Here is a 25,936-nt window from a genome sequence, read left to right on the forward strand (position 1 = left end):
ATAAGCTGCGTGTGTTATTGTACTGTTCAATACCTCCAACTATCTAATGAATATGATCAAACTATCGTACAAACAGACATACCGGGCTCTGAAATACGTTATAATTTCAGAATAAACTAAAACTTATTGGGACTTTATGTCATGACCCTCAAAGCCCAGCAGATGGCGACTAAACTCACCTGGAGCCCCAATGAGACACATCTAGTATATATGTAATACATACAAGTATATACAGTATATATACAATGTATACAAGTATATATACAATATATACAAATATATATACAGTATATAAAAGCAGTGCTAAGTACATTTACTCAAGTACAGTTTTGAGATACTTGTACTTTACTTGAGTATTTCCATGTGATGCTACTTTCTACATTTCAGAGGGAAATATTGTACTTTCTACTCCACTACATTTATTTGACAGCTTTAGTTACTTTTCAGATGAAGATTTGACACAATGGATAATATAACAAGCTTTTAAAATACAACACATTGTTAAAGATGAAACCAGTGGTTTCCAACCTTTTTGCCTTTTGAGGTCTTACAAAAAGCAGTGTGTAGTCGGGGTCACATTTCACATGTCTATGAGTTGTTAACAGCTCCACCAAATAGTGATTTTTCCCTCTAAACTTCTCACATGCTTTCATTTCAATAAATGTTCAAATGATCCAATATTTCAGCAAAAATCAAAGATTAGAGAAAAAGTCCAAAAACTGAAAACAGATTTGTGTATCAGAACTTTGTTTTTTCTTCTTTCCTCTCCCATTAATCATCTCACCACCCCTCAGATTTATCTGCTGACCCTTTGGAGGGGCCCGACCCCTAGGTTGGGAACCACTGGACTAAACTAGCTAACTGTATATAAAGTAGTGTAAACTAGCTCCACCTCCAGCAGCTACAACAGTAACATGCTGCTCTAACACTGATGCTTCACTATTAATAATCTAATGATGTCATATATAATAATATATCAGTCAGAGGGACCAAACCACTACTTTTACTGCAATACTTTAACTACATCAAGCTCATAATACTTATGTACTTTTACTGCAATACTTTAACTACATCAAGCTCATAATACTTATGTACTTTTACTGTAGTAGGATTTTTCATGCAGGACTTTTACTTGTAATTAGCTATTTTTACATTACTGTGTTGGTACTTTTATTTAAGTAAAAGGTCTGAGTACTTCCTCCATTCTTGACCACCACAATGTCAACAAAAACTGAAAATGTTTAAACTTTGTAAAAGCAGAATTTACCTCATAAAATGTGTTTCACAGACAGAAAAGAACGTAAACATGACAAATACGAACTGGAATTTATTGTTTTTCTTCCACATTCAGCTCGGATCGATTTATACAAAGCGTATTTCACAGCTCTAAGTTCATTCTGTCTGCCATAAACCTACATCTATAATGCTTTAGCTTCCCTTCCCATCACATATCTAGCTACGGACACAGCTCTATTCTGACATATAAAGCTAGAGGTAAGGGGGTTTGTTGCGACTCTGACAGTAAGCAGACTGTTAATGCTCCACTATGGATGTACACATGTACAGAGGAAAAAAAAAGGCGACAGTAGAAAAGTTCAGTTGCAAAGTGCTGAGGTTCACTTCTGGGAAACTTCATCCAACTTGGGCTCTGAAAAACACAAAAGTACAGTTTTAACTTTACATTTTCATCTCCTTAACGCTACTTTTCCTGGTCTTAATGTCACAGAATATTCAACCTGCTGTACATCTGGTTTATGGCAGATTTAACATTTTCTGATCAAACAGAACATCCAAGAAATAAAACCTCACAGTGGCAATAACACAGTTTCACATCTAGAAACCATCTGGGAGCATGAAGTAAATCTACTTTGCAGGATTTTAATATTTCCTGTATAATATATTTTCAAGCTGCCACCAAAACCATTAACAACTGACCTTCTGGTGAATATTTCAGTAGCTTTAAACTAAAGTACTTAAAAAGATCCTTCAAATGTTCTTTCAATGGAAGTGATGGAGGCCAAAATCCACAGTGTGTCCACACAGTCATTTAAAAGTCTCTGTGAAGCTTCTATTCAGCTTCATCAGTCTGAGTTAGTCATATCAAGTGGATATCTGACACATTTACAGTCTTTTTAGCATCAAATTCCCTCTTTGTGTTTCCTCGGACAGTGTTTCCCTGTTGAGCTGCAGGTGGAAGTATAGTAACAAAAAGAGGGACTTTGGCACTAAAAAGACTAACGTTGAAAGATATCTACTTGATTTGACTCATTTGGACGCTGAAGCTTCATATTAGCTTCAGATAAACTTTTAAACACATTTTTGTACATCCATTGTAAGGTCATTATGAAGGGATCTTCTAATGGTCAGTATGAACAGGAGAAATGATTACAGCAAGAAAAACAGGTTTTAATGTTCATTTGGGCTCCAAACTGTTGTTTTAAGACACATTTGAAAAACTGTGAACCCGTCCTTTACTATAAGCAACACACAGGATGTTGTAATCAAGTGTTTATTATGTTCTGACCATAAAGATGAACTTAAAGCCACAATTAACTTTCACTCAGGAGCAAAATCTCAGCCTTTAATCTTGAAAGAAATAATGATTTATTTAATATAAATACTTGTTTAATGACATTTATCGTAATTATTATCAATATACTGATAATATTTTTGGCCATATTACTCAGCCTTGTTTTGTTGTTACTATATTTTATGTCCTGTTTTTGTTCCATGGTCATGAGTCAAAATAAATGAAATGAAACTAGTAAAGTTGTTATTGTGCTTTCTATATTAATGGACTTTATAATATAACTAGTAACACTGTACGTAGCTCGTAGTACTTTATAGCTTTACTGCCTCACTAATAACCTTAAATCACTGGATGATTGATGCTCCATTTTAGCATTTTTTTAGTAGAATATTAACTGGTATTAAATATCTATGCTTCAGTCCTGAGTAGCGTCTGCAGCCCCAACAACCTCCAGTCAGAAGGCAGAGCAGCTGGTAGCAGCACTTCCTGCTGCTCTTTGAGCTTCTCGCTCTGAGTGCACAGATCACTGAAGGCCACTCAGACGAGCATGTTCACATATTTATCAACTCAGATCTTCCTTCATCTGGATTTTGCTGGCTGGACACTCAGAGGACAATGTTACAGAGGTTTTTGGCTGTGCACAGGGCGAATATAAGCTTTAATCCCCACCGTTAACTTAACTTACCTGTGAATTTGAACTCTGGGAAAGATGTGAGGTCTCCACCGCCGTAGAGTCTCTGAAGCTTCGCTATCTCTTCTGCTAAGGCCTTCTCGTACTCTGAACCAGCATCAACTAGCCCCCCAGTAGCCCTGCAGGAGGACAAACATCACATCTCAGCAAAGGACCACTTTGTTTCTCTTCAGATTTCACACATTTTATGGGCATAAAAGTCTGAGTTGAATCATCAGAACAAATCACCAGTTCAGTCACATTTCTGAACTGGAAGGAGGTCGTTTCACACTACTCTGTGGATGATGACGCGGCAAAAAAGATTCGACTGACAGACGGCAAGTCGACTCAGGAGATTCTCGACTTATCATTCGACTCATCTGCGTTTATGGAGCACAAACAAAAAACCAGTACAGGTAGTGCAACTTACTGGCTCTTTGTGGAGTACTCGCGTATGGAGTCCAGGAAGAGCTTCTGAATCGGGTCCATTTGAGCTGAGAGTCACAGAGAGAATAAAACATATTAACGTCTCTTCACAAAGAATAAAAACATTCATAAACCAGGATCATGCGTTTGGATATCATCTGTCCATTTGGGTAGAACAAATATATAAAAAAAACAACCAATCTGGTTTTTAACCGTGACCCTCATGCACAAAACAGCACCTGAGAGTAGACAGAAGGCAGCTACAAGGGGTCAGATAGGAAAGAACGTGAAAGGTCAGGTCAGTTTACAGGTTAAAAAGTTGCTGTGATAGGTCATGCTAGGCTAAACATTTACAAAAGACGCCTGATTCAAGTCTCTTACACACTTGTACAGACAGTAAACTCAACAATTTAAAAATCTTCCGACTTTGACTCCACACACAGCAACCCGGGTGCAACATCACCAAGTGCTTTAACCAGGAAAGAAAAAAAGGGGACGGAAGGTTTACATTTACACATTATCCATAAAAAACAACCCAACATTCAGAACAGACATGTAGGGATTGAATATATTTCACCATGCGACTAAATGTGAGGTGTGTAGAGGGAGAAGAGGAGGAAAATTTGATGTAAGACCCCAACAAAAGAAAAACAAGATGGCGTTCTCCTTCAGTGGAACAGTAACATTATCTTTAGTGTTTAACAACCACCAATACAAATCCAAACAGAACAGTTCAGTAAAACCACAACACAAAAAAAAAAAAGGGACACGAAGAGCACTTAGAATTATCTTCTATCATGTTCCTCGGAAAGAAGATGTGTTTCTTAAACCAAAGAAAGCATCTGAAATTTAGACCAGAATTTAAAAAAAAAAAAAAAAAAAAGTGAAGAAGGTGGGAAGAACAGATAAGTGACTTAGTGCAGGAAGGTGGACAGAAATTCTAGAAAACATAAAAGAAACGAGTGCAGTTAGCAGGCAAACGTTAGAAAGAAAAGAAGCTAAATAAAAACTGTGTCCGGAGATAAAGCAAAGCCAAAATGCTGTGCAGTTAAACACGTGCATCAGATGTAAGACGGCTGAAGCGACAAAAACATGTTAGACAATGAGATGAACTGCAGCTACGTGAGAGACGACCCCACCACCGCGGGGCAGGTGTGTATGTGGCATGAAGGAGGTAGGATGTTGTTTGAGGGATAAATGGCAAAACTGGTTATTGGCTTAAAAATGCATCAGGTAACATTAGAAACAAGCTGTGCAGCGCTAGAAACAAAAAAAGTGTGTTTGTGATGTCGGGTATCTTTACAGTTTATCCTTACACTCTCATCATCACAAACGACAAGTGAAAATTCGTATAAATGGTGATGAAAATGACTGCTGGTAGACTGCAGGGTCCACAGAGGGAAAGAGAAGGATTGTGGGGGAAGGGGGGGGAGGTTGTAGTGTGTACCCTCAAGCGGTTCAACTGGTTCAGCTGGGGCGTCCACCTGCAGCACATCTCCCGCAGCTTCAGCTACGACTGGAGCGGGCTCCTCGGTGCTCTCCACAGGGGCGGAAACTTCAGCTGCAGCCTCTACAGGGGCAGCTGCAGCCTCTACTGGGGCAGCTTCAGCCTCTACTGGGGCAGCTTCAGCCACAGGCTCAGCAGCAGCTTCTACAGGGGCTTCAGCAACTGGGGCGGGAGGTTCAGCTACAGCTTCAACTACTGGTGCAGCTTCGGCAACAGCTTCAGCGATAACAGGTGCAGCTTCTGCAACAGCCTCTACGACGGCTTCAACCACTGGTGCGGCTTCTGCAACAGCCTCTACAACGGCCTCGACACCAGGTGCCGCTTCAACGACAGCTTCAGCGATAACGGGTGCAGCTTCTGCAACAGCCTCTACTACGGCTTCGACCACTGGTGCGGCTTCTGCAACAGCCTCTGCGACGGCTTCGACCACTGGTGCGGCTTCTGCAACGGCTTCTGCAACAGCTTCGACCACTGGTGCGGCTTCTGCAACGGCTTCTGCGACGGCTTCGACCACTGGTGCGGCTTCTGCAACGGCTTCTGCAACAGCTTCGACCACTGGTGCGGCTTCTGCGACAGCTTCGACCACTGGTGCGGCTTCTGCGACAGCTTCGACCACTGGTGCGGCTTCTGCGACGGCTTCGACCACTGGTGCGGCTTCTGCGACGGCTTCGACCACTGGTGCGGCTTCTGCGACGGCCTCCACCACTGGTGCGGCTTCTGCGACGGCCTCAACAACTGGTGCGGCTTCTGCGACGGCCTCAACAACTGGTGCGGCTTCTGCGACGGCCTCAACAACTGGTGCGGCTTCTGCGACGGCCTCAACAACTGGTGCGGCTTCTGCGACGGCTTCAACCACTGGTGCGGCTTCTGCAACGGCTTCAACCACTGGTGCGGCTTCTGCAACGGCCTCAACCACTGGTGCGGCTTCTGCGACAGCTTCAGCCACTGGTGCGGCTTCTGCGACAGCTTCAGCCACTGGTGCGGCTTCTGCGACAGCCTCAACCACTGGCGCAGCTTCTGCAGCGGGGGTGCTTACCACTGCCTCAGGCGCAGCAGCAGAGGGCAAAGGCTCTGCAACGGGTTTAGCTGCAGCTTGTGCTGCTGCAGCAGCAGCAGCTGCTGAAGAAACATCTTTCTTGGGAATTTCATATGTCTTGTGCTGGACAAGTTTCTCTATATCGAAGTATGTTTTACCCTGGCTCTTGTCTAGGACAGAGGAACCAAGCAGAGAAGATGCATTATTTTTTTTTGACAACATGAGTATATGGTTGATGACAGAATGTCCACTATAAACCCACATTTAACCAAATCCAAAGATATGCTGGAAGGTGATTATCTGGTACACGTACCGGTTAACAGTAAAAAACAAAAGTCTACAGGTCAGCCAAAGAGATACAGCAAATGTATACAGATAAGAACCATTAGTGTAACTTTGACCGTAACAGGTTTACATTTAGATAAACGTAATATATTATAAATCAAAAACACATCAGTGCTGTTCAGCTGATGTAGCTGTTAGTGAAATAATCTTCAAAACCTGTGGAAATGAAGGCTGAACTGTGGTGCAAGCATCAGTCAGAGAGCATTTCTAATCAGCAACCTTCCTTCCATCTCAGGTAATCTGATGCCTGCGCCTTCCACCTCATAGTACAACAGGTCAGCTGAAGGTGACATGTAACACCATATGACACCACTGCTACATTTCATTTCTTTTGGTGGAGCAGAAACACACAAATCTGCCATATATACCGCAAAAGCGTCTGCTTCTACTACAAAAGGTTAAATCGGCTTTTTTATTTACACAACTGCTCTCTCAGCCTGCAGCCGTGACCAAGCAGCTTCTGCATGTTTAGTAAAATAATAGTAAAGATTGACAGTAACACAGGACATGTAGGGGACTGCTGACCTTTGCTGTACTTGATCCAGTCTCATTTTCTCCTGCAGGGCTTCATATTATACATTGTCAAACACAAAACCCAACTTTATATTGGATAATTTTATCATCTGTTGGTGCTATAAAACTCTCCATGTTTTTACCGGTTATCTGGAAATACCTTCTCATGTTGTATTCTAGTATATGGAGGTCAAATCTCAAAAACTGTTGCTCCATACAAATCAAAAAGTCAGATGACAGTGAAGAACATCTCTTCACAAAAGTTAAGTCAAGACGTTTCTATTGTTTCACTGCAGCTCAACAGGGAAACACAAAGAGGGAGCTCTGTACTAAAAATACTAACTTTGGAAGAAATCCACTTTACTTAACACAATTGGCAAGATGAAGCCTCGTGCAAGCTTCAGATTAACTTTTAAATGCATTTTTGCACAGAAGGAGGACTGTGGATTTCGTCCTCCATCACTTCCATTGTAAGTGCATTATGAAGGGATCTTCTAATGGTCAGTATGAACAGGAGGAATGATTACAGTGTTCACTTGTGCACCTGAATACTGTTTAAAGACAGACTTGAAAAAATTGTGATCCCTGTCATTTAATAAGGCAAGAAAGGGAAAATCAACTGCAGATCAGTCAAGTTAACAGGTCTGTGTGATAAAACTTTCTCACCAGTGTTACAGATATTTATCAGTGTCACAAAGGAGCAGTGCTGCAGGAGGCGAATAACTGGTCTCACTTCTGTAGATAATGCCGCGCTGTCTAACTGCCGCTTACAAGGCAAATAGACACCTCAAGACGTTTGATGGCATCACTTAATTCTATTCATAAGTTTAAAACCTTTGGTCAGTACACAAAGTCATCAGTTCTTCCTTAAAACAAACAAACAAAAAAAATGGGTTGAAACCCAATGTTACATTTGCCTTTAAAAAAGGACACATTCTGCACATTTCCAGGTCTATATTTTTAATCTGCGGCTCTACTGGAATATCTTTATGCAGCCCCTCAGTTCAGCCTCTGTCTGAAACAGGCCGTTTTAGCTCCTGTCTCTTTAAGGCCCCGCCTCCCGATGAGCCCACTCTGTTCTGATTGGTCAGCTTCAGGCTCTGGAGGCTACGTAAACAAACTATAGTAGCAGGATTTCACTTCTTTACAACAAATGTCAACTTCTCAAATACATTCGTACATGTTGGAGCTGAATCAGATCTGTAATATGGGAGTGAACAACACATGAAAACACCTTAGCAACCACCTTAGCTACCAAGGCTACAGAACAGATGGCTGTTTATTGGCGTGCATGATTGATGTAACATCAGTTCAATGGGGAAGTAGAGGTGACTTTGAATGAGCATTTTAACATACTTCACCTCACGTTTTGAAACTTTAAAAACATGTTAAACAACCGACTTCAGAACAGGATAAATAACATAAAAATCACAAAAAGCATAGCAAGTGTTTTGAAGAGTACTTTTGTAGCAAATAAAGTTAAAACTACAGTTTCATCCTGTACTGAATCCTGGCAGGTTTCTTCCTCACACAGATTACTTGACACTTGTACCACAGTTCGAGCCGAGTGAGCTTCATTTAGGAGTTGATTAAAAAAAAAAAGTGTTGTGAAAGCAGCAGCCTGAAACCTACCCAAGCTGTTCTTTTTCGACGACTTCTTGGACCCTCCAGATTTTGTGCTATAGGCTGCAGCTGCAGGTGCTCTGCTCAGAGTAATCCAGCTCTCAGCCTGCAAACACTGACGACACACACACACACACACACAGGACATTACAGTTAGAGCTGTGACGGTTAGTCCATCAACAGAAAGTTAATACAACTATTTTGATTATCAATTAATGTTTTAGTCTTTTTTTTTCTAAAGAAAACATGCCAAATATTTGCTGGTTGCAGATTTTCTCAAATGTTAGAATTTGAAAGTTTTGTGTGTCATACATGATACTAAATTGAATATCTTTGGATTTTGGACTGTTGATCAGACAAAAAGACATTTGGGTCCTAAAACATTATTATGGGCATTTTTCTCTATTTTGTGAAACTAAAAATTATAATAATTTTTTCATAAATTATGTGCTGGTTCTCTGGCACACAACATACTCCCTCCCCTTGCACGCATCGCAGGATATTGGCCGACGTCCTTGGCCAATCAATAACTAATTGGGCTAGTAGCGTGAGGAGTGAAACAAACATCCCCCAGGATTATGTGAGCTGTCAAATAAAGGAATCAGTGGAGCAGGTAATGTTTAATGTTGGATGTAACGGGACAGAGTGCACAGTGAACTCAGCAGCCACACATTTCTCAGTTCTCTTTGTCTCCGTTTTGCGTCTTCAGGTTAGGCTAACCTATTGTTGCTAACTTTGGAGCTAACCCCCTTCACTTTTCCAGCACTTGGGGAAACAACAAACGTGACTTGTTAGCATTTATTAACTGTTACACTGGAGTCTGTACTGACAGCTAACTGCTAACCTTTTCCTCTGCTCCGCTCGCTTTCCCACTCGCTACGCAAACATACTACGCAATGCCGTAGTCCTAAACGTAGTTACGCTACCAATAGTTTCCCAGGCAACGAAGCAGAGGTTGAATAACGTTACAGAACAGCGCTGCGCAGAGACTCCCAAACGCTATTTATTTCTGAATGAATGGATATTTGGCTTTATTTTTGGCATTAAAATATATAGTTGTTATAATTATAGGAGAAACACTGATTCAGTAAACGTTGAGTACAGTTAGACCCAGCAGTCTCCATTAGATTGGGCGAGTTCAAAGTTGTGAAAACAATGGGGGTGTTTTGAATACACCCCCGTTTTGGGGTATAATAATGGATTAATCCTGGAAGGCTGTTAATGTAGCACTTTTCTTCTTATGAAAGTTACACGGAGATTATTCGACCAATGAGAATTTGGTCGGACAAGAGCATATCGACCAACTAATCGACCAGTCGACCAGCAGACTACAGCCCTAGACGCTACAACAGTGGGTTGTTGTTCTGTCACTTAGCATCAGACTATCTGAGCTGTGGTTTAAAACGGGCTCAGCTAACCCAAAAATTAAATATTTTTTCAGCTTGTCGACTAATCAGTAACCCTCCTTCTGGATTAAAAAATATAATGAGGCAGATGTGAGACCTTTTAAAATATAATAAACACCATTTAATACACTGGTGAGCCACCCTTCATGAGATCATACATGCTGAAATGTTTGAACTTTAAAGTCTTAATTCACTCAATAATGTTTTTCTTCTTGTTCCTACGACTGATTGACTGTTTGAGCTTCACTTCACTTCAGCTTCAAATCTGATTTTTAAGGGGCGGGTCTATGAGCAGGACTTGTGACATCACAACTAGTTTGGAGCCAATCGTGGTCCGGTATTCAATTTAAACAAGTGTAATGTGGAAACTTGAACACTGAGAATGGACTTAACACTGAAGGAGGAGACATCTTGTGTCCAGCAGGAAAACTTAAGAAATGAACATTGTGTACAGATTCACATATTCAGGGATTTTTGATGAGGACGAAGGAGAAGATGTAATTTTAAGGATTCCGATGATGATAATCATACTTTTTTGTGGAAAAACCATATCAGACACCCAATAGTGTTCCAAGCAGAGTGTTTTCATGTCTTAATGTATGTCTGGAGGGGATTTTTAAGTTAAAACTCGATGCCCTCTAGTGGCATTTAGCTGGATTTATTCTAAACCAGGTACAACTTAAACTGCAGCTAAGCTGAAGATGAGCAGATGTTCTAAAAGACTTTATTCTGTTTCTAATGGGATTTCTAATTACAGCGAGCACAGAGACTCAACATTGACTTTTGACATCGCTGCTTGTAGGAGATGTGTTTGTTGTTTTATCTTTATTTGTTGTTAAATCATTTGTTTTGAGTGTTTGATTAGTCTACATATTTCTGTATTTGCAGCAAATGTCTGTATTTCCTTGTGTTTTCTGTAATTGCAGCACTTTTCTGGTTTTGGTTTGTGTTTCTCCACTAGTTGTATTTTCTTCTAAATGTTGCATGTGAAGTTTTCTTCATTTCCTTTGTGTTTTGTCTGTGTCGTGTGTTTTCTGAGCCGCAGTGCATTGAGCTTTCAGGGCCTATTAATCAGTACCATTTTTATGCATGAATGGCTCTATACTACTGAAGGCTCCCTAACCTTAAACACACATGTTCTTACTACTTATCTTCATATGAAAATGAACCACAGCTCCCATGTGTCAGTGTGCTCAGAGTGAGTTCAGTGGTTGAGCTTCAGCTGCCATGCAGGCCTGTGTGTCTGGTTTAAGCCTGCTCCAGTGAAGCATGAAATCAGCTACTGTCTGCAACAAACTGCCTCAACTTTCATCATCCAGCAAGTTCACCAATTCATGTTTTCATTTAAAAACAAAACACACACCTTAACATGAAGCTGGATTCATTGATTCAGAGAGTGAATAACATTGTTCAGATTAACAGTGCAGCCATGATGTTGGATATTTAAAGACGACACAAACAAGCGACTGATAAACAAGTCCAACCTCCGGCGTTTACTGGGAGATTACTTCCAGTAGTGGCACAGAAATGAAAGAGTAAATATATGTTGTATAAGCTTGAAGTTGTGTGTTACCTTGACACAGCCCAGTCGTCCTATCCTCAGCAGGGAAGCCGCCATCTTTCTGTATAGCCTACCCGTTCTGTACATCAATAAATACACAACACGACACATCAGCACAATAACAACAGCGACGTTTACGCATCTTCAACCTGCAGGTCTTAATTGATTAATTGAATAACATCAGCGTCGACTGCAATGAAAACCAGCTGCGATAAACTCTCAAACTGTGTTTCCTGTGAGATAACCAAAAAAAGCAAAGCAACAAGCCTGTCGTGCAAACTGTGATATAAAGGTGTGTTTAAGTTGTTACCTGTTGATAAATAAATGTTGTCTACTCCTATCCAGGTGCTTAGAGCTCCAGCAGCAGCTCACAGCAGCAGCAGCATGGCTCAGGGCGACTTTATCACCCTTTATGTAACATGGATGCGACAGCTGACGCCCCCTTCCTGACAAAAAAACACCCTGCTACATACATACATGCATGCATGCATACATGCAAGCTTTTTTTAGTCTGTTGTTATCTTATATGTGGTTCATTTAGACTGAGCTGAACGCGCGTATTTGTTATTAACCTGTAAAGCTTTCTGGGGCTCTGCTCACACACTCAACTTTTCTCGCTAAATTTGATCGATATAAGTGTTTTCACGACATGAATGGTCGTAGTAGTAACACACACATATATATAGGACACTCTGGGAATGTGAAGCCTATAGAGAGTTGTTATACAGACGGCGGATATTGCACAAAAAGGTTGCATATAAATTCTTTAACTTGAAACTTTAACACTCTATGTTTATATGATTGTACAGACGCTTAAACGGGTGAATTCTGGACGTTTTTCTGTCTTTTTTGCCACGTTAAAGCACATCCGCGGCTATTGTGTACATTCTGTACTTTCTCGAGGGGGCGTGACGCGTTAAGTAGCGGCTGACGTAATCTGTGCGCGACAAAATAAGTCCTCTCCGCGTGGGGCTGCTGGCTGCTACTACGGGATGGCGAAGTCATGACCCGCCCTACTCTGCCTCTGATTGGCTAGTACTCGTTGCCTTCGTTGGTTGGGTTGGTTAGATTCAGGCGTGAGGAGTGGGATTGGTTATGATTATGGTAAGAATATCAACATTAGCCAATCAGAGGCAGAGTAGGGCGGGACATTGGCTGCTATGGCTCCTGCCGGCGCGTGTTAGTGAACACACACAACAGACATGGCGGCGGTTGGTTTCTGTGGAGAGTGGTTTATTCTCAGCTGCGACACGAAATTCACAGCAGTTCACACCAAACAGGCAAGGTTGGGATGATTTAAAGGTTTTAAATGTTTTAATTTTTGGATGTCGCGGTTATTAGCAGAGCGGTTAGCCTGTAGTTAGCTGTCAGTCAGTGACTAAAATCTCCGTCACAGGGTTGGACATCACAGAGACATGTCTGTATCTTTATAAATGTTAAAATTGTTCATAAATTTGGAAGATGATGGTGGACTGTGCAGGTGTACAAATATTGTGTGACACCTGTGTGATACAATTAAAGTTTTCATCATTGTCATCATTATATGAGGTCCATTTCAGACAGCAGGTGTTTCGGTTTAGAGAGTGACCGTGTTAACTGGTGACAGGCGACGCTGACGTTAGCTTCTGATTCTGGGTTAAAGGAAACATAAATAATGACATCTAGCGGCTGATTCTCCGTTTTTGCACCACTTACACTTGTGATAGAGTGTTAGACCTCGTAGCAAAATTGTTATCGCTGTTTAAACCCACTTTCAGATTTGTTAAAACTTTTATTCTGCTTATGAAAACCAGTAAAAAGGGTGATTTCACTGCTTTTCCCCATCCAGACCCCATTAGACCAGGTCCAGATCAATAAACACTATACTTAGACTTGTCAAATCTGGATTAGATTATTATTATTAAGATTTGACAAGTCTAATTATAGTGTTTTTTTGATCTGGACCTGGTCTGATGTGGTCTGGATGGGTAACCCCTAACCATGTGCCAAAAATTTGCAGGTTTTAGCCTCTCAAATATGATGATTTAATTAGAGCTGCAATGATTAGTTGATCAATCCATGAGTTACCAATTATTTTGATAATCTATTAATCGTTTTGAGTAATTTTCTTAAGAATAGTGTTAAAATTCTCTGATTCCAGCATCTTACATGTGAATATTTTCTGGTTTCTTTAGTCTTCTATGACAGTAAACTAAATATCTTTTGGATTTTGAATTTTGTTGACTCATCGTTACGGCTCCAGTTCACACAGTCATGGTCCAACATCAGTTCTTCTTTACTTTATTGCAGAGAGACGTTTGTGTTTGACTGCAGCACTGCCGAGAAGAAACCAAAGAATACAAACACCGACACCAACAGGTAAAACAGGCTGACGTCACGAGAGTAGTGATCATAATAATCATGAATAAGTCATGATTATAACATCTGTTATGTAAAATCTATCTAAAAACAGACCTCACTAAATATAAATCCATAGTTTTCTGCTTTCTAAATTAGAGTATAATTTGAATATGAACCATAATTTTAACAGCTGTGACTCGTCTCCTCTGTCATCAGTGATGGCGGCGCCTCAGAGGAAACAGGAAGTGACAAAGTGCTCGCCTTTGCCGTGTCTCCATCTGGAAAGCTGGTGGCGTTGACCGATGACACCAAGCGACTGGTTCTGTTTCGCTGTGAGGATTCATGGCAGCGAATCAGCATCAGGTAGAAACTGCAGCTCTGTCCTCCAGTCACAGCAGCTTCACGCACCATACAGGAAGTGATGCAAGGTGTGTGTGTGTGTGTTACTAACAGGTGGGTGGTGAGGAGGAGCACGTCGCTGGTGTTCAGCCACGCGGAGGACGAGGTGCTGGTGGCGGATAAGTCTGGAGACGTTTACTCCTTCTCGGTGGCGGAGCCGCAGAAGGAGGGCGAGCTGAAGATGGGTCACCTGTCCATGGTGCTCGCTGTGGTGAGAAACACCGTCACGACTCATAACCACGTGCATCACTACTGTATGTGCACGTTTAAACTGTCAAACACCTTGTTTCTTATTCATTCAACGTCTTCTTTATTCAAACAGCTGAATCATCATTTTTATACATTTTCAAACATCACACAAAGCGTCTTATAAGATAATGACATCATTCAGTAATCAAACCATCATCTGTGTCACCTGAACTGTTTACACATTATGGCGCCATCTTGTGATTAAATCAAATCAATCCAGCTAAAAAAACTAAGAATAAAATCTAATTCCAGTGTAACATCCAACACATCGTATTAAAGCGAAATAATAAGTTAAACTTAAGTTGTGAGGAAAAACCTCAAGACTTCACTGATTCACAAGTTGATGAAATGAGAAAAAGTCTGAATGTTTCTCCTCCTTCAAACAGTCAAAGTTACCAGAATACATTTGATGGAGTTGAGCTGCTTCTTCATTTCTATATTTCTCTTCTTGTCAACAAATCTCATGTTTGGATCTAAACCAACAATGAACTGATCTACTAACAAACCTGATATATCTTATTCCTCCGCTGTTGTCCTGAAACTATTAAAAACACGTCACAGAGGAATAAGATATATCAGGCTTTGATACACACACACAATACTTGTTAGTAGATCAGTTCATTGTTGGTTTGGATCCAAACATGAGATTTGTTGACAAGAAGAAAAATATAGAAAATCACAGCCTTTTCCTTTAAGTTGGTGCAGCAATGAGGCTCAACCGTTTCATTTAAGAATAAAATAGATTCATAACACTGTTAAGGATTGTATCAAAACATCATCAAACACCATTCCTGTTCAGCCGCCGACCATTTGTGTCTGTGAAGAACAAATCTCACATTAAAGTTTAATTTCTGGCAGGTTTATTAGTCTTAGAAACAGTTTTAATGCGTCTCGTCATGTGAGGGCAGTATGAGAGGTAATAATTGGGATTTGAAGGAACCTTGTGTTTATTTTGTTATTTATGAAAGACAAAACTTTCATCATGGGGCCAAATATGTTTGCTTCAGTACCAGATTTGGCCCACAGGCCGCTGTTTGCCTACCACTGATTTAACTAGTCAGTTGCTTGAAACAAAGCAGTTTGTTCATGACGTTGTTTAAATGTAAAAGTGTTTATAGCTGCTCTGAGCGGCGTGCCGTGTGTCTGAGTATTTCTCCTCTCTGTCGTCGTCCAGACGATGACGCCGAACGACAAATATGTCATCACAGCCGACCGTGACGAGAAGATCAGAGTGAGCCACCTCAGATCTCCCTACAACATCCAGTCCTTCTGCCTGGGACACCAACAGTGAGAGAATTAAACTCATTACTCTTATTATTATTATTCTCCATCATTATTTTGTCTAGAATATCGACGTACATGTCAGGTTCTGGTGTTGGAATTTATCATAGAAGAGACGTCAGACAGATAATAAGAGTTTCTTCAGTGTCTTAGTTTGTGTTTAAGGCAGATTAGAGTTTCTCTGTACTGGAAGGACTCTTACTTTGAAAAGCTCCGTCAGCTGCACATGAAGGATCAGTCATGTTTCGTTCTTCCTCTCTGATCCTGTTTCCTCTCAGGTTCGTCAGCGCTCTGCTGGTCCCGTCAGGTCATCCTCACTGGCTGCTGTCAGGATCAGGGGTATGTGTGTGTGTGTGTGTGTCTCCCACATTCACATTAACACACATACATTTATGCACATCACATATTTACACCCTGAAAGATAATTAAGTCGGTTCAGATCAGATCCTCCACTTGATAAATGTGTCTACTGGTTATACTGGTTGGTTCTTTAGAACATTTGAAGGTAAATTCTTAGAAGTTTGATAAATACAGATGATTCTTTGATTTCCACCTGCTATGTTTAATATGTTTAATAAGTTTAACATCCAGCGTTTCCAAATCAGCTCCAGTAGAGGCTGTAACATCAGTAAATCTAAATACACAAAGCCAAAAGGAAGAATAAACAACAGACTGCAGAAGATTTGCAGGAAGTTTGTGCCTCTTATACAGTTCAGGAGCTTCAGAAGTTAAAGTAGCTTTTAAGGGTTTTTATGAAGACCTTGTAAAGTATTGGAAAACAGGTTTTGGACAAACATCTTGGAAGTATATCTGTGTCTAGACATCTTGTCATATATTATATTTTTGTCACAATAATCTTCTCTGTTGAGAGGTGTCAGAGTTGCTGAGCATGAAAATCAAACTGATCACCAAATTCTTTCAATCAAATTAGGAAAACACGCAAATAGTCAAACCAGAAAGAAGTGATTTACTGCCATAAAGGTATAATATATATTCTGATGCAGCAAAGATCGATCGACACTGTGACATCATTGACTAACCTGACGTGTGTTTGTGTTCGTCAGGACGGGACCATGAAGCTGTGGGAGTACGAGTCCGGCCGTCGGCTGCAGAGCTGCGACCTCAAAGAGCTCGAAGAGACGCCGAGCTCCGAGGCTGATGAAGAGAAGGTAACGACACGCAACGCTGCAGAAACAACAACAACTACTAGTCCGGTGCTGCTGATAGGCTGCACTCATGTAGAACTGAGGAGGTCGTAAAAGTGATCAAATATGGCAACAGCCTCCGATATCTAAATAAATTACAGTCTCAGTGATTTATAAGAATCCAGGAGTCGCTGCTCATAACTTCTAGCAGCAGCAAACGGCTGTAAGAAAGCAGGAAGAGAAGAAGAAAATGAAGTTTTATTTTTCAGTTCAGTTTGATCAAAACAAAGACTGATACTGATTCAGGTTTTTATTGAAGTAAAAAATCAGAAAAGAAGAGAATTATTCAGTGTTTTCAGTGCAGTCATTTACTTTCCAAGAAGAAACATCCTCTCATATAAAATGTAGATATTATGGGATATATATATATTATATTTAAGAGCTTATTTTTGTAAATATCCTGTCCAGGTGAGCAGGAGCTTGGTTTGTTATCTTCTGTGTTTGTCGGCGGTTGAAGTGTCTTCTTCTCTTCAACATTCTTCAGCAGTTTATTCATGGAAACGTCAGCTGTGGTCTGTTTGTCTTTCAGTGGCTCGTAAATCGAATCCTCCGTCTCAGCAGCAGCAAAGTTGGACGTCGGCTCCCAAACTGAAACACATCTGAGGGTTTACTGCTTCTCAAATTTGATCAAATGTTTTTCTTTTATGTTTATTTGAAAGATTAATATTCTTTCAGTATCTTGTCCCTCATGTCCTCTTTGGAGTGAATCTAAATCTTATTTTGTAAGGTGTAAACAAATCTTTTAGAAATGATGGTAGAAGAAAAAACATATAAAAAAAGACACCAGCACGTGTTCTCACCTGTACATATTAATAAAATCTTTGTAGATGTTTTGGCGTGTACAGAGGAGAACGGGCCACCCGGTCTCGCTTTTCATCTTAAAACTGTAAATCACTTTGTCCGTTCAGGTAGAAAGACGCTACATAAATACAGTCATTTACCTCTTTAGCTTGTTCGGCTGCTCCCAACTGGCCAAAAAAACCAATCAACCTACAGAACCAGTTAAACGTTTGGACACAGTTTCTCATTCAAGCCAATGAGAAGTTGGTCCTGTAGCTTTTAGTTTGAGAGCTTGATGTTTCTGGTTCTGAGTTAGTATCAGAGAAGATCTTTGAATCCTGGAAACAGAAAGGAGAGCTTGTACTCTGTGACAGTGAACTCTATAAATAATGACTTCAATCAATCAAACCAAGTTAAACATCAAGAACTGGCAGTTAAAAAAATGAACCGATTTTATAAGATGAACGATGAGAAACCTGTGATAAAGCTGAGACTTTTTGTCAACAACATTAATCACGTCATGTTTTTTGTAATATGTATATTTTCATTTTTGTGCCCTTTGTAAAACGTTCACTTTGAGAAAATGAAGACTGTGATAATGAGTCATGTGACTCAGATGTGAGTACTCAGCAGCTGTACTGAGTGAACCTGAAGAAGCTGCAGACGAAACACGTTGTTCGCTCTTAATAAAGTCACAGTAAAGTCATTACAGTTCATTTTGATTTTCACCTTCTATGTTCCTGCGACCGACCAGCACCTGACTGACACCTGGCTGTGCATGAGGAGTTCTGTCCTTTTTATACTTTTTGTCTTTGTTTTATTTCCCAGAGGCCAGCTGTGTGCCGCATAGTCAGCTCCCCTGATGGACGCCACGTCGCCGTGCAGTGTGAACGGTGAGTTTAGCTCAGCGTCGGGAACCACTGGACTAAACTAGCTAACTGTATATAAAGTAGTGTAAACTAGCTCCACCTCCAGCAGCTACAACAGTAACATGCTGCTCTAACACTGATGCTTCACTATTAATAATCTAATGATGTCATATATAATAATATATCAGTCAGAGGGACCAAACCACTACTTTTACTGCAATACTTTAACTACATCAAGCTCATAATACTTATGTACTTTTACTGCAATACTTTAACTACATCAAGCTCATAATACTTATGTACTTTTACTGCAATACTTTAACTACATCAAGCTCATAATACTATTAGAGTATTTTTCATGGCTGTATTTGTACTTTGACTTACTTTTATCTTTCAAAGATCCAAACAGTTTTTTTTCTGGAGTCACTATGAACATGAACTCCACAGGAAGCTGTTTTTAACTTTCACATGACAGTGACACATCGGCTGGTTTAAAACTATTTTTACTTGTGAATGTAAAGTGTATTTTTGGACGTGTTGTGGTACAAGGTCACCGTGGAGGTCACCAGGCCGTGTAGTGTAATCCTGCACATGTAGGTCAGAGGCAGAGACGAGCACGAGTCGGCCAATCAGTGAAGCCTCTACGTTCAGGATCCGTCTCCTGAAACTCGTATCGACTGGTCTCTGATGTTTCTTGTGTGTCCTCAGGGTTTCTACGGTTCAGTTTTTCACTCTGGACCAGGAGAGTGAAGAGAAGTTGGTGCCACACAGCAGGCTCCCCCTCCCTCTCTGTCCTCTGGACATGACCTTTGACCCCGACGGCCGGCTCTGGGTGCTGATGGACTCCAGTGACGCACCGCTGCAAGTCTACACACACAGACAAGACTCCTGGAAGGTGCAGTGTGATATACGTGTCCATTTAATTTGTACAGCCAAACATCACAAATCACAAATTAACTCAATACAAACAATAAAACATCATCTATCATCAGATCCTCGATTCAAATGAGGAAAAACTCCCAAAAAACCTCCAAAAACCCCTTTTTAACAGGGAAAAACAAGAAGAATCATTCTCCAGGACGGACAGACAGGAAATAGATGTGTGTACAGAATAGACCAAGATAGCAAAATTACAACTATTATCAACTATTTTGATAATCAATTTATTGTTATATAATGAAAAGATGTCAAACATCATCTTGTTTCAGCCTCTCAAATGCAAAGATTCTTTGCTTTTCTTAGTCAAACATCATTGTAAACTGAATATCTTTGGTTTTCCTGCTGAAGATGTTGCGTTGCAGGACATTACACACACTAAACAATTTATCAATGAATCAGAAACATAATTATTACTCAATTATGAAAATAATTGTTAGTTTCAGGCTTAATGAATGTTATAAAATCATGAAGAAAGTCAGTTTAGTCTCTCAGAGACGTCTGATGTCGTCAGTTTGTTTGTTTTGTCCAACAGTCCAGAACCGAAAGATTTTTGATTAGTTTTATATTATATCAAAGAAAAACAGCAAATCCTCACATTTAAGAAGCTGGAACCAAAGAAAACTTAATACCTTTGATTGAAAAATGACTAAAATGATCAATCGATCGTCTAAATAGTTGCTGATTAATTTTCTGATGATTGACTGATTAATTGATTCGTTGCAGCTCTACATTCAGACACATGTAGAAACTGATTTTAGCTTTAAGTTTATCTGTTTCAAGTCGGGCTGCGGCTAACGATTATTTTTTTGTCATTGATTATTTTCTCAGTTAATTGATCGGGGGACACTGACTGTTTTAAGACAGATTTTAAAAACTGTGAACTCGTCCTTTAAGATGAAGGTTTACTGTTATAAGTCGAGTGTAAATAAAGGTTTGAATGAATAAAAGCACACAAAGTCAAGATTATGACACTGATTGTGTTTTGCAGGTGTAAATAGTAGACTTGTGGTTGCCATGGTAACCACATAAGGCAGTTCCTCTCACCTGTGGGAACATCCAGTTATTAAAATGTCATTTTTTGATTTAATTTGTTCTGTACTGTATGAGTTCATCATTCTTGCAGTGATTTAGAGACAAAGATGCTGTTTGTTTTCCTTCTTTTATTATTTAATGTTTCCTCGTTATAATTCCACTTCCTGTGAACTGACTGACTCTCTGTGACTCTCGTGCTCCATCTAGTGTGATGCTGAGAGTCCTGAACTGAACAGAGTGACTAAAGCCCTCAAACCCCACTGGGAGACACTTCAGGGTGAGTCATCAATCACACACACACACACACACACACACACACACACACACACACACACACACACACACGCCTTCACACTTCCATGTGGCCTCTTGGCTTCTTGTCGGTGTCTCTCTGCGTCCTCCCTCTCTCATCATAGACAGAAATAACCTGCAGTGTCACACGACCTCGCTCGCCGCCTCCCCCAAACATGTAGCGCCGCTGACACAGAGCGAATGAAGGACGTTTTACCAGCGAGCGTTTGTTTTGCTCATGTTTATCTGTTTTTACCGGTGAACCCTGAGTAAAGATCTACAGAGTGGATCGCTGTATGCTGCTTTGATGACTCAGCACTTTGGCATCAGGTCAATAAATGCCAACATGTCAGTAATGCTGGTTTTAAAGAGTCAAACCTGCAAATTCTCAAATATTAAAAATGTATTTGTCAAACAGCATCATGCTGAATCAAAGCTCATCGTTTTGGCTTACGCCAAAAATAATGTGTTAAAGATCGGGCTGCAACTAACGATTATTTTCATTATCGATTAATCGACCAATTATTTTCTCTTGTGGTCTGTAAAATGTCAGTGAAATTACAAAAAAATGTCCATCCCAAGTTCCAGGAGCTCATAGTTACTTTTTAAAATGTCTTTTGTCAAACCAACAGTCCAAAACCCTAAAATAATCAGTTTATTATCATATAAGAAGATGAAAACCAGAAGATATTTATTATATATATATTTGGGAAGCTGCAACCAGTTAATTTGGTTAAACAATTATTAAACTACTAATTTTCTTAAGATCGATTCATTGTTGCAGCTCAAGTTAAAAACTTCGTTATATACATTTTCAGACATCACACAAGGCTTCCTATTGGACAATCATCAGAAATCAGGCTTCTATAAATAAATCTATTGCTTTTAAAAATGAAGCATTTTACAGAAATGAAACGCACCGTCGCGTCATTGACGGACTGCTCACAAGCCAAGTTTAACTGTTATAATTGAGCTTTGATACAATTTGTTTGAAGTTATTGAAATTATGAACACGCCTCTCCAGCTGCCGTCAATCAAACACAGACACCGACACGCCTCTCCAGCTGCCGTCAATCAAACATAGACACCGACACGCCTCTCCAGCTGCAGTCAATCAAACACAGACACCGACACGCCTCTCCAGCTGCAGTCAATCAAACACAGACACCGACACGCCTCTCCAGCTGTCGTCAATCAAACACAGACACCGACATGCCTCTCCAGCTGCAGTCAATCAAACACAGACACTGACACGCCTCTCCAGCTGTCGTCAATCAAACACAGACACCGACACGCCTCTCCAGCTGCAGTCAATCAAACACAGACACCGACACGCCTCTCCAGCTGCAGTCAATCAAACACAGACACCAACACACCTCTCCAGCTGTCGTCAATCAAACACAGACACCGACACGCCTCTCCAGCTGCAGTCAATCAAACACAGACACCGACACGCCTCTCCAGCTGCAGTCAATCAAACACAGACACCAACACACCTCTCCAGCTGCGTTCAATCAAACATAGACACTGACACGCCTCTCCAACCAGTTGAGATACTTCATAAAATACTTTTTTCGTTTCTTTTTATTACAATAAACTATAAACGGTACATTTAAATAATGCACTGACATTATTTCCAACTGGTCTATAAAGACTTGTCACTTTGACAACAGCTCCAGATACGTTTTCTGTGGCTTCACAGAACTTAAAAGTGAAAGTTTGTGTCAAATCATCTACAATAAAATAAAAGCTCAGTAATCAGTTCTGTACAAAAAACAGTTTAGTGTTGTATAAGGAGGATGTAACAGTTGTAATAGTGCAAAACATAATACTGTATTTATTGTTTCCATCTTCCAAAGACAAACTGGAACGAGACAAACTGTCCTGTCCTCTCCCATAACTTCTCATAGATGATTTCAGTTTGCTGCCGTGGTTCCTGTCACCAACCTTCTGTTCTTTCCACAAACAGCCTCCGCCAGAACCGCCACCAGCTTCGAGCATCTGCAGAAGGTGACCTTTGACAACGTGACCTTGTACCTGCAGAAGAAGCAGCAGAGGCTGGAGGAGCAGCAGCAGAAGAGGAAGAAGTTTCCACAGAAGGAATCACAGAAAGCAAACGGCAACAAGAAGGCCAAGAAGGAGACGTCTTCTACCTGAACGGACAGTTTGAGAAGAGTACTATCATTTATTTTCTTTTTTTTTTTTAATGCTTTGGATGAATCTGAGTTGAGTTTGTGCCTTGATGAAGCACGTGGATCGTCTGCTGTGGCCTGTGTGGATGGATTTTTATGTTTGGCTCAAATTTCTGGCTTATTTTTAAAAATAAACATTGCATCTAACATTGAACTGTGCCTTCTGTTTCCGCCACCATCACTGACTAAAACATGCTGTTGAATGAATGTGCACCATATGCCGTCTCCTCACATTCACTGCTGCTCTTCTTCTCTGTACTTGATATTTTGACTTCCTGTTGCATAACAGGAAGTCAAAACATTTTTTGACAGATTTCTGTCTCATGTGCAGAACCGATGCAGCAGGCGTGGGCTTGATGAATGTCTCTAATTAGCACGAGAACCAAAAAGATTGTGTTTTTTGACAGTAGAAAGTGAAGAGAGGACAGGAAATGAGTCTTAACCGGTTGGCTGCCGCGGCCCCCTGAGCAGCGTCCAGTTGATCAGAGGCGGGAGATGATGATGAAGAGATGATGAAGGTCACGGTCCACAAACACACCAGGAGTAGCTGTTGTTTTTAGCAGCGTGGCTCCAGGGATGGCAGCGTTGGTCGATCCACCACTGTGAACCAGACGGGAGAATCTCGACAGCTGGTGGATGGATTTCTATGAAATGTTGGATGAATCTGACTGACTCTGATGACCTTCTGACTTTTCCTCTAATGTCACCATGATTTTAACTTTGTATTAAATGGATTGTCATGAAATTTCCAACAGATATTCAGGGTCACTAGAAGATACTTTCTAATCACTTGAGACTTTTCCTCATAAAACAACCTGCTCACAACACACTTTTCCACATATTCACCAGGAAAACTAACAAACCAAAGCACACAGATGCTAAACAAAACTTTAAGCAGCACATAAAACAGTGTTACACATAAAACTGAAGCATAACAGGATAAAAACACTAAAAGTTACCTTTTTAAAAACAAAAAGTGATCTGCAGGTTTTGAAAAGTCTTAAAAAAACAATGAATTTAGTTTCCCTAAAAAGGCCCCATAAAGAATTAAAAAGTCTTTAATTTACAAAAGTTTTCAATATGGTTTCTTTCCTGTTGTAACATTAGTTGTAAGGTTTTGGGGTTTTTTTTATGTTTGCTGCTGTCTGTAGACGTTTAACATCTCTAAACTACAGCGAGACGATGCGACAGGAAGCTGTTTCAGCAGCAAACTGTCACTACAGCAGCATCAGGAAGTTCATTCAGTCACTGCGGACAAGAAGAGAGTTTTACAGAAACTTCAATGAATTAATTATTTTTAATTGTTTTAATCGATCCATCCATTTCCTGCCGCTTATCCGGGTTGCATTGATTTAATTAATTATATCACTATGAGTTATTGTTATATACAGCTGGGAAGTATTGAAAAATGTGATATAATAATAATTCTTGATCATATTAGTTTTCTATCATCCTGTAGTCGATATGATTGTGAAACAGGTGATAAATTACATTCTGTCTGGTTTTAAAAGTCTTAATTTGAACTTGTTGAACCTGCAGAAACTCTGCTGTTTGTGTTTTTGTCTTCATAACTGAGCTGAACTCACATTCCTCCGTCTCAGCTGTGTGGTCATCAAAGAGAATTCAATTAAATCCCCTTATTTAGAATTTATAAGCAGTAAAATGTTAAGTAGCATTAAAATTATAAACATTAAAGTCTCTCTCCGCTCTTATACAAGTGTGATGTTGAAACTTGAAACCTCCAGAGCACAAACACAGTGAAGGAGGAAAACGTCTGAAATGAAATATATTTACATATTTATAGGTTCTGGATTTTTAATGAGAGAAGGAGATTTTAGGGTTTTGAACACAGTCATTTTACTTTTTTTGGTAGAAAAGCATTTTATTTTTAATACATGTCTGAAGGGGATCTTTAGGTAAATAGTTTATAACACAATAATATAAGCAGATATAAGTGTTTATTCATGTATTTATCAACAACTATAAACTGCTGTATAAACAGATAATGAATAACAATATATTAAGTTGTAATAATATAAAATATGTCTTCATAGAAGTTATAATTGTTGACAGATACTGTACATTAATACAAACTTTAAAATGGCTTTACATCTGTTTATAGCTACATTATAATGTGTCATAAACATATATTAACTGTTAATAAATGTTAAATAGAAGGATTTAAAGTGTTACATGTCCAACAATAATAAGTAGAGACATTAAGAGTCCAGACAGGATTTTGTAATTAAAGTAGTGCTTTTATTTATATTTTGTAGCAAAGAACAAATGTCACTAAAAATCTGTACAATCTGTAAAAAAAACAACACATTTCAAATAAAAAAAACAATGCAAGATATGTATCTAAATATTGTTCACTGACTGTTACTCTGTGCTGTACAAATGTTGTCGTTCCCTGAAAAAGGTTTTGGATTGTCCGTCTGCTCCGTGAGTCCGTCGCTTTGTCTCAGAGCTGCTGCTGCTGTCAAACCTGCTTCGTCATCGCTTTCCCACCAACAGACCAGTGAAACCAGACCCGACGTCTCCACCGGATCATAAACGCTGCAGGTCTGCGGCTCGTCAGCGGGCTGCAGTGAGCGGACGACAGAGAGTGATGGAGGCTTTCAGCTCACAAACCGACCGACGTGTCTGACAAACTCCAGTTCACTTTACGTCACGCTGCTTCACTGGTGCTGAAACACACACGTTAGATTCATGAATAAGGAAAGTTTATCTATAGAGCAC

At 40.0% G+C, this 25,936-nt stretch overlaps 3 protein-coding genes across 6 annotated transcripts in view; 1 reads left to right on the forward strand and 2 right to left on the reverse strand.

Moving 5' to 3' along the window:
• Positions 1 to 1,307: 1,307 nt before the first annotated feature.
• si:ch211-140m22.7 (uncharacterized protein LOC570370 homolog) lies at positions 1,308 to 12,077 on the reverse strand. Its single transcript, XM_067602838.1, has 7 exons — positions 11,928 to 12,077; positions 11,630 to 11,696; positions 8,660 to 8,765; positions 5,074 to 6,339; positions 3,631 to 3,694; positions 3,216 to 3,340; positions 1,308 to 1,648 (listed from the first exon to the last, which is right to left on the reverse strand). Exons 2-7 carry the CDS (start codon positions 11,672 to 11,674, stop codon positions 1,617 to 1,619), a joined length of 1,638 nt encoding a protein of 545 aa, XP_067458939.1. The 5' UTR covers positions 11,675 to 11,696; positions 11,928 to 12,077; the 3' UTR covers positions 1,308 to 1,616.
• A 626-nt stretch (positions 12,078 to 12,703) lies between these two features.
• wdr4 (WD repeat domain 4) lies at positions 12,704 to 23,348 on the forward strand. 2 transcript variants are annotated; one of them, XM_067602835.1, is made up of 11 exons: positions 12,704 to 12,897; positions 13,907 to 13,975; positions 14,174 to 14,320; positions 14,411 to 14,567; positions 15,780 to 15,892; positions 16,165 to 16,225; positions 16,951 to 17,055; positions 18,700 to 18,764; positions 19,449 to 19,635; positions 20,919 to 20,988; positions 22,972 to 23,348. In XM_067602835.1, the coding sequence occupies exons 1-11, from the start codon at positions 12,713 to 12,715 to the stop codon at positions 23,157 to 23,159; spliced, it is 1,347 nt and encodes a 448-aa protein (XP_067458936.1). In that variant the 5' UTR covers positions 12,704 to 12,712; the 3' UTR covers positions 23,160 to 23,348. The 2 variants fall into 2 exon arrangements, with proteins under 2 accessions (XP_067458936.1, XP_067458937.1); XM_067602836.1 differs by having other exon boundaries at positions 12,752 to 12,902.
• A 2,083-nt stretch (positions 23,349 to 25,431) lies between these two features.
• Positions 25,432 to 25,936, reverse strand: part of pde9aa (phosphodiesterase 9aa) — a 43,702-nt gene continuing 43,197 nt past the window's right edge. For all 3 annotated transcript variants that reach the window (XM_067602833.1, XM_067602832.1, XM_067602834.1), the window contains one exon: positions 25,432 to 25,884. The gene's annotated coding sequence lies outside the window, so the exon portion shown is untranslated. The remainder of the gene's footprint in view (positions 25,885 to 25,936) is intronic.

This window comes from Thunnus thynnus, chromosome 11 (genome assembly GCF_963924715.1).
Source record: "Thunnus thynnus chromosome 11, fThuThy2.1, whole genome shotgun sequence".
Classification (NCBI taxonomy): Eukaryota; Metazoa; Chordata; class Actinopteri; order Scombriformes; family Scombridae; genus Thunnus; species Thunnus thynnus.

Excerpts from the sequence above, each read along its gene's own strand:
- si:ch211-140m22.7 (XM_067602838.1), bottom strand. The coding sequence starts at position 11,674 with ATGGCGGCTTCCCTGCTGAGGATAGGACGACTGGGCTGTGTCAAG. Across the intron at positions 8,766-11,629 it reads GACGACTGGGCTGTGTCAAG|TGTTTGCAGGCTGAGAGCTG; the intron begins GTAACACACAAC and ends GTGTGTCGTCAG. Across the intron at positions 3,695-5,073 it reads ACCAGTTGAACCGCTTGAGG|CTCAAATGGACCCGATTCAG; the intron begins GTACACACTACA and ends TGTGACTCTCAG.
- wdr4 (XM_067602835.1), top strand. The coding sequence starts at position 12,713 with ATGATTATGGTAAGAATATCAACATTAGCCAATCAGAGGCAGAGTAGG. Across the intron at positions 13,976-14,173 it reads ACAAACACCGACACCAACAG|TGATGGCGGCGCCTCAGAGG; the intron begins GTAAAACAGGCT and ends CTCTGTCATCAG. Across the intron at positions 20,989-22,971 it reads CCACTGGGAGACACTTCAGG|CCTCCGCCAGAACCGCCACC; the intron begins GTGAGTCATCAA and ends TTCCACAAACAG.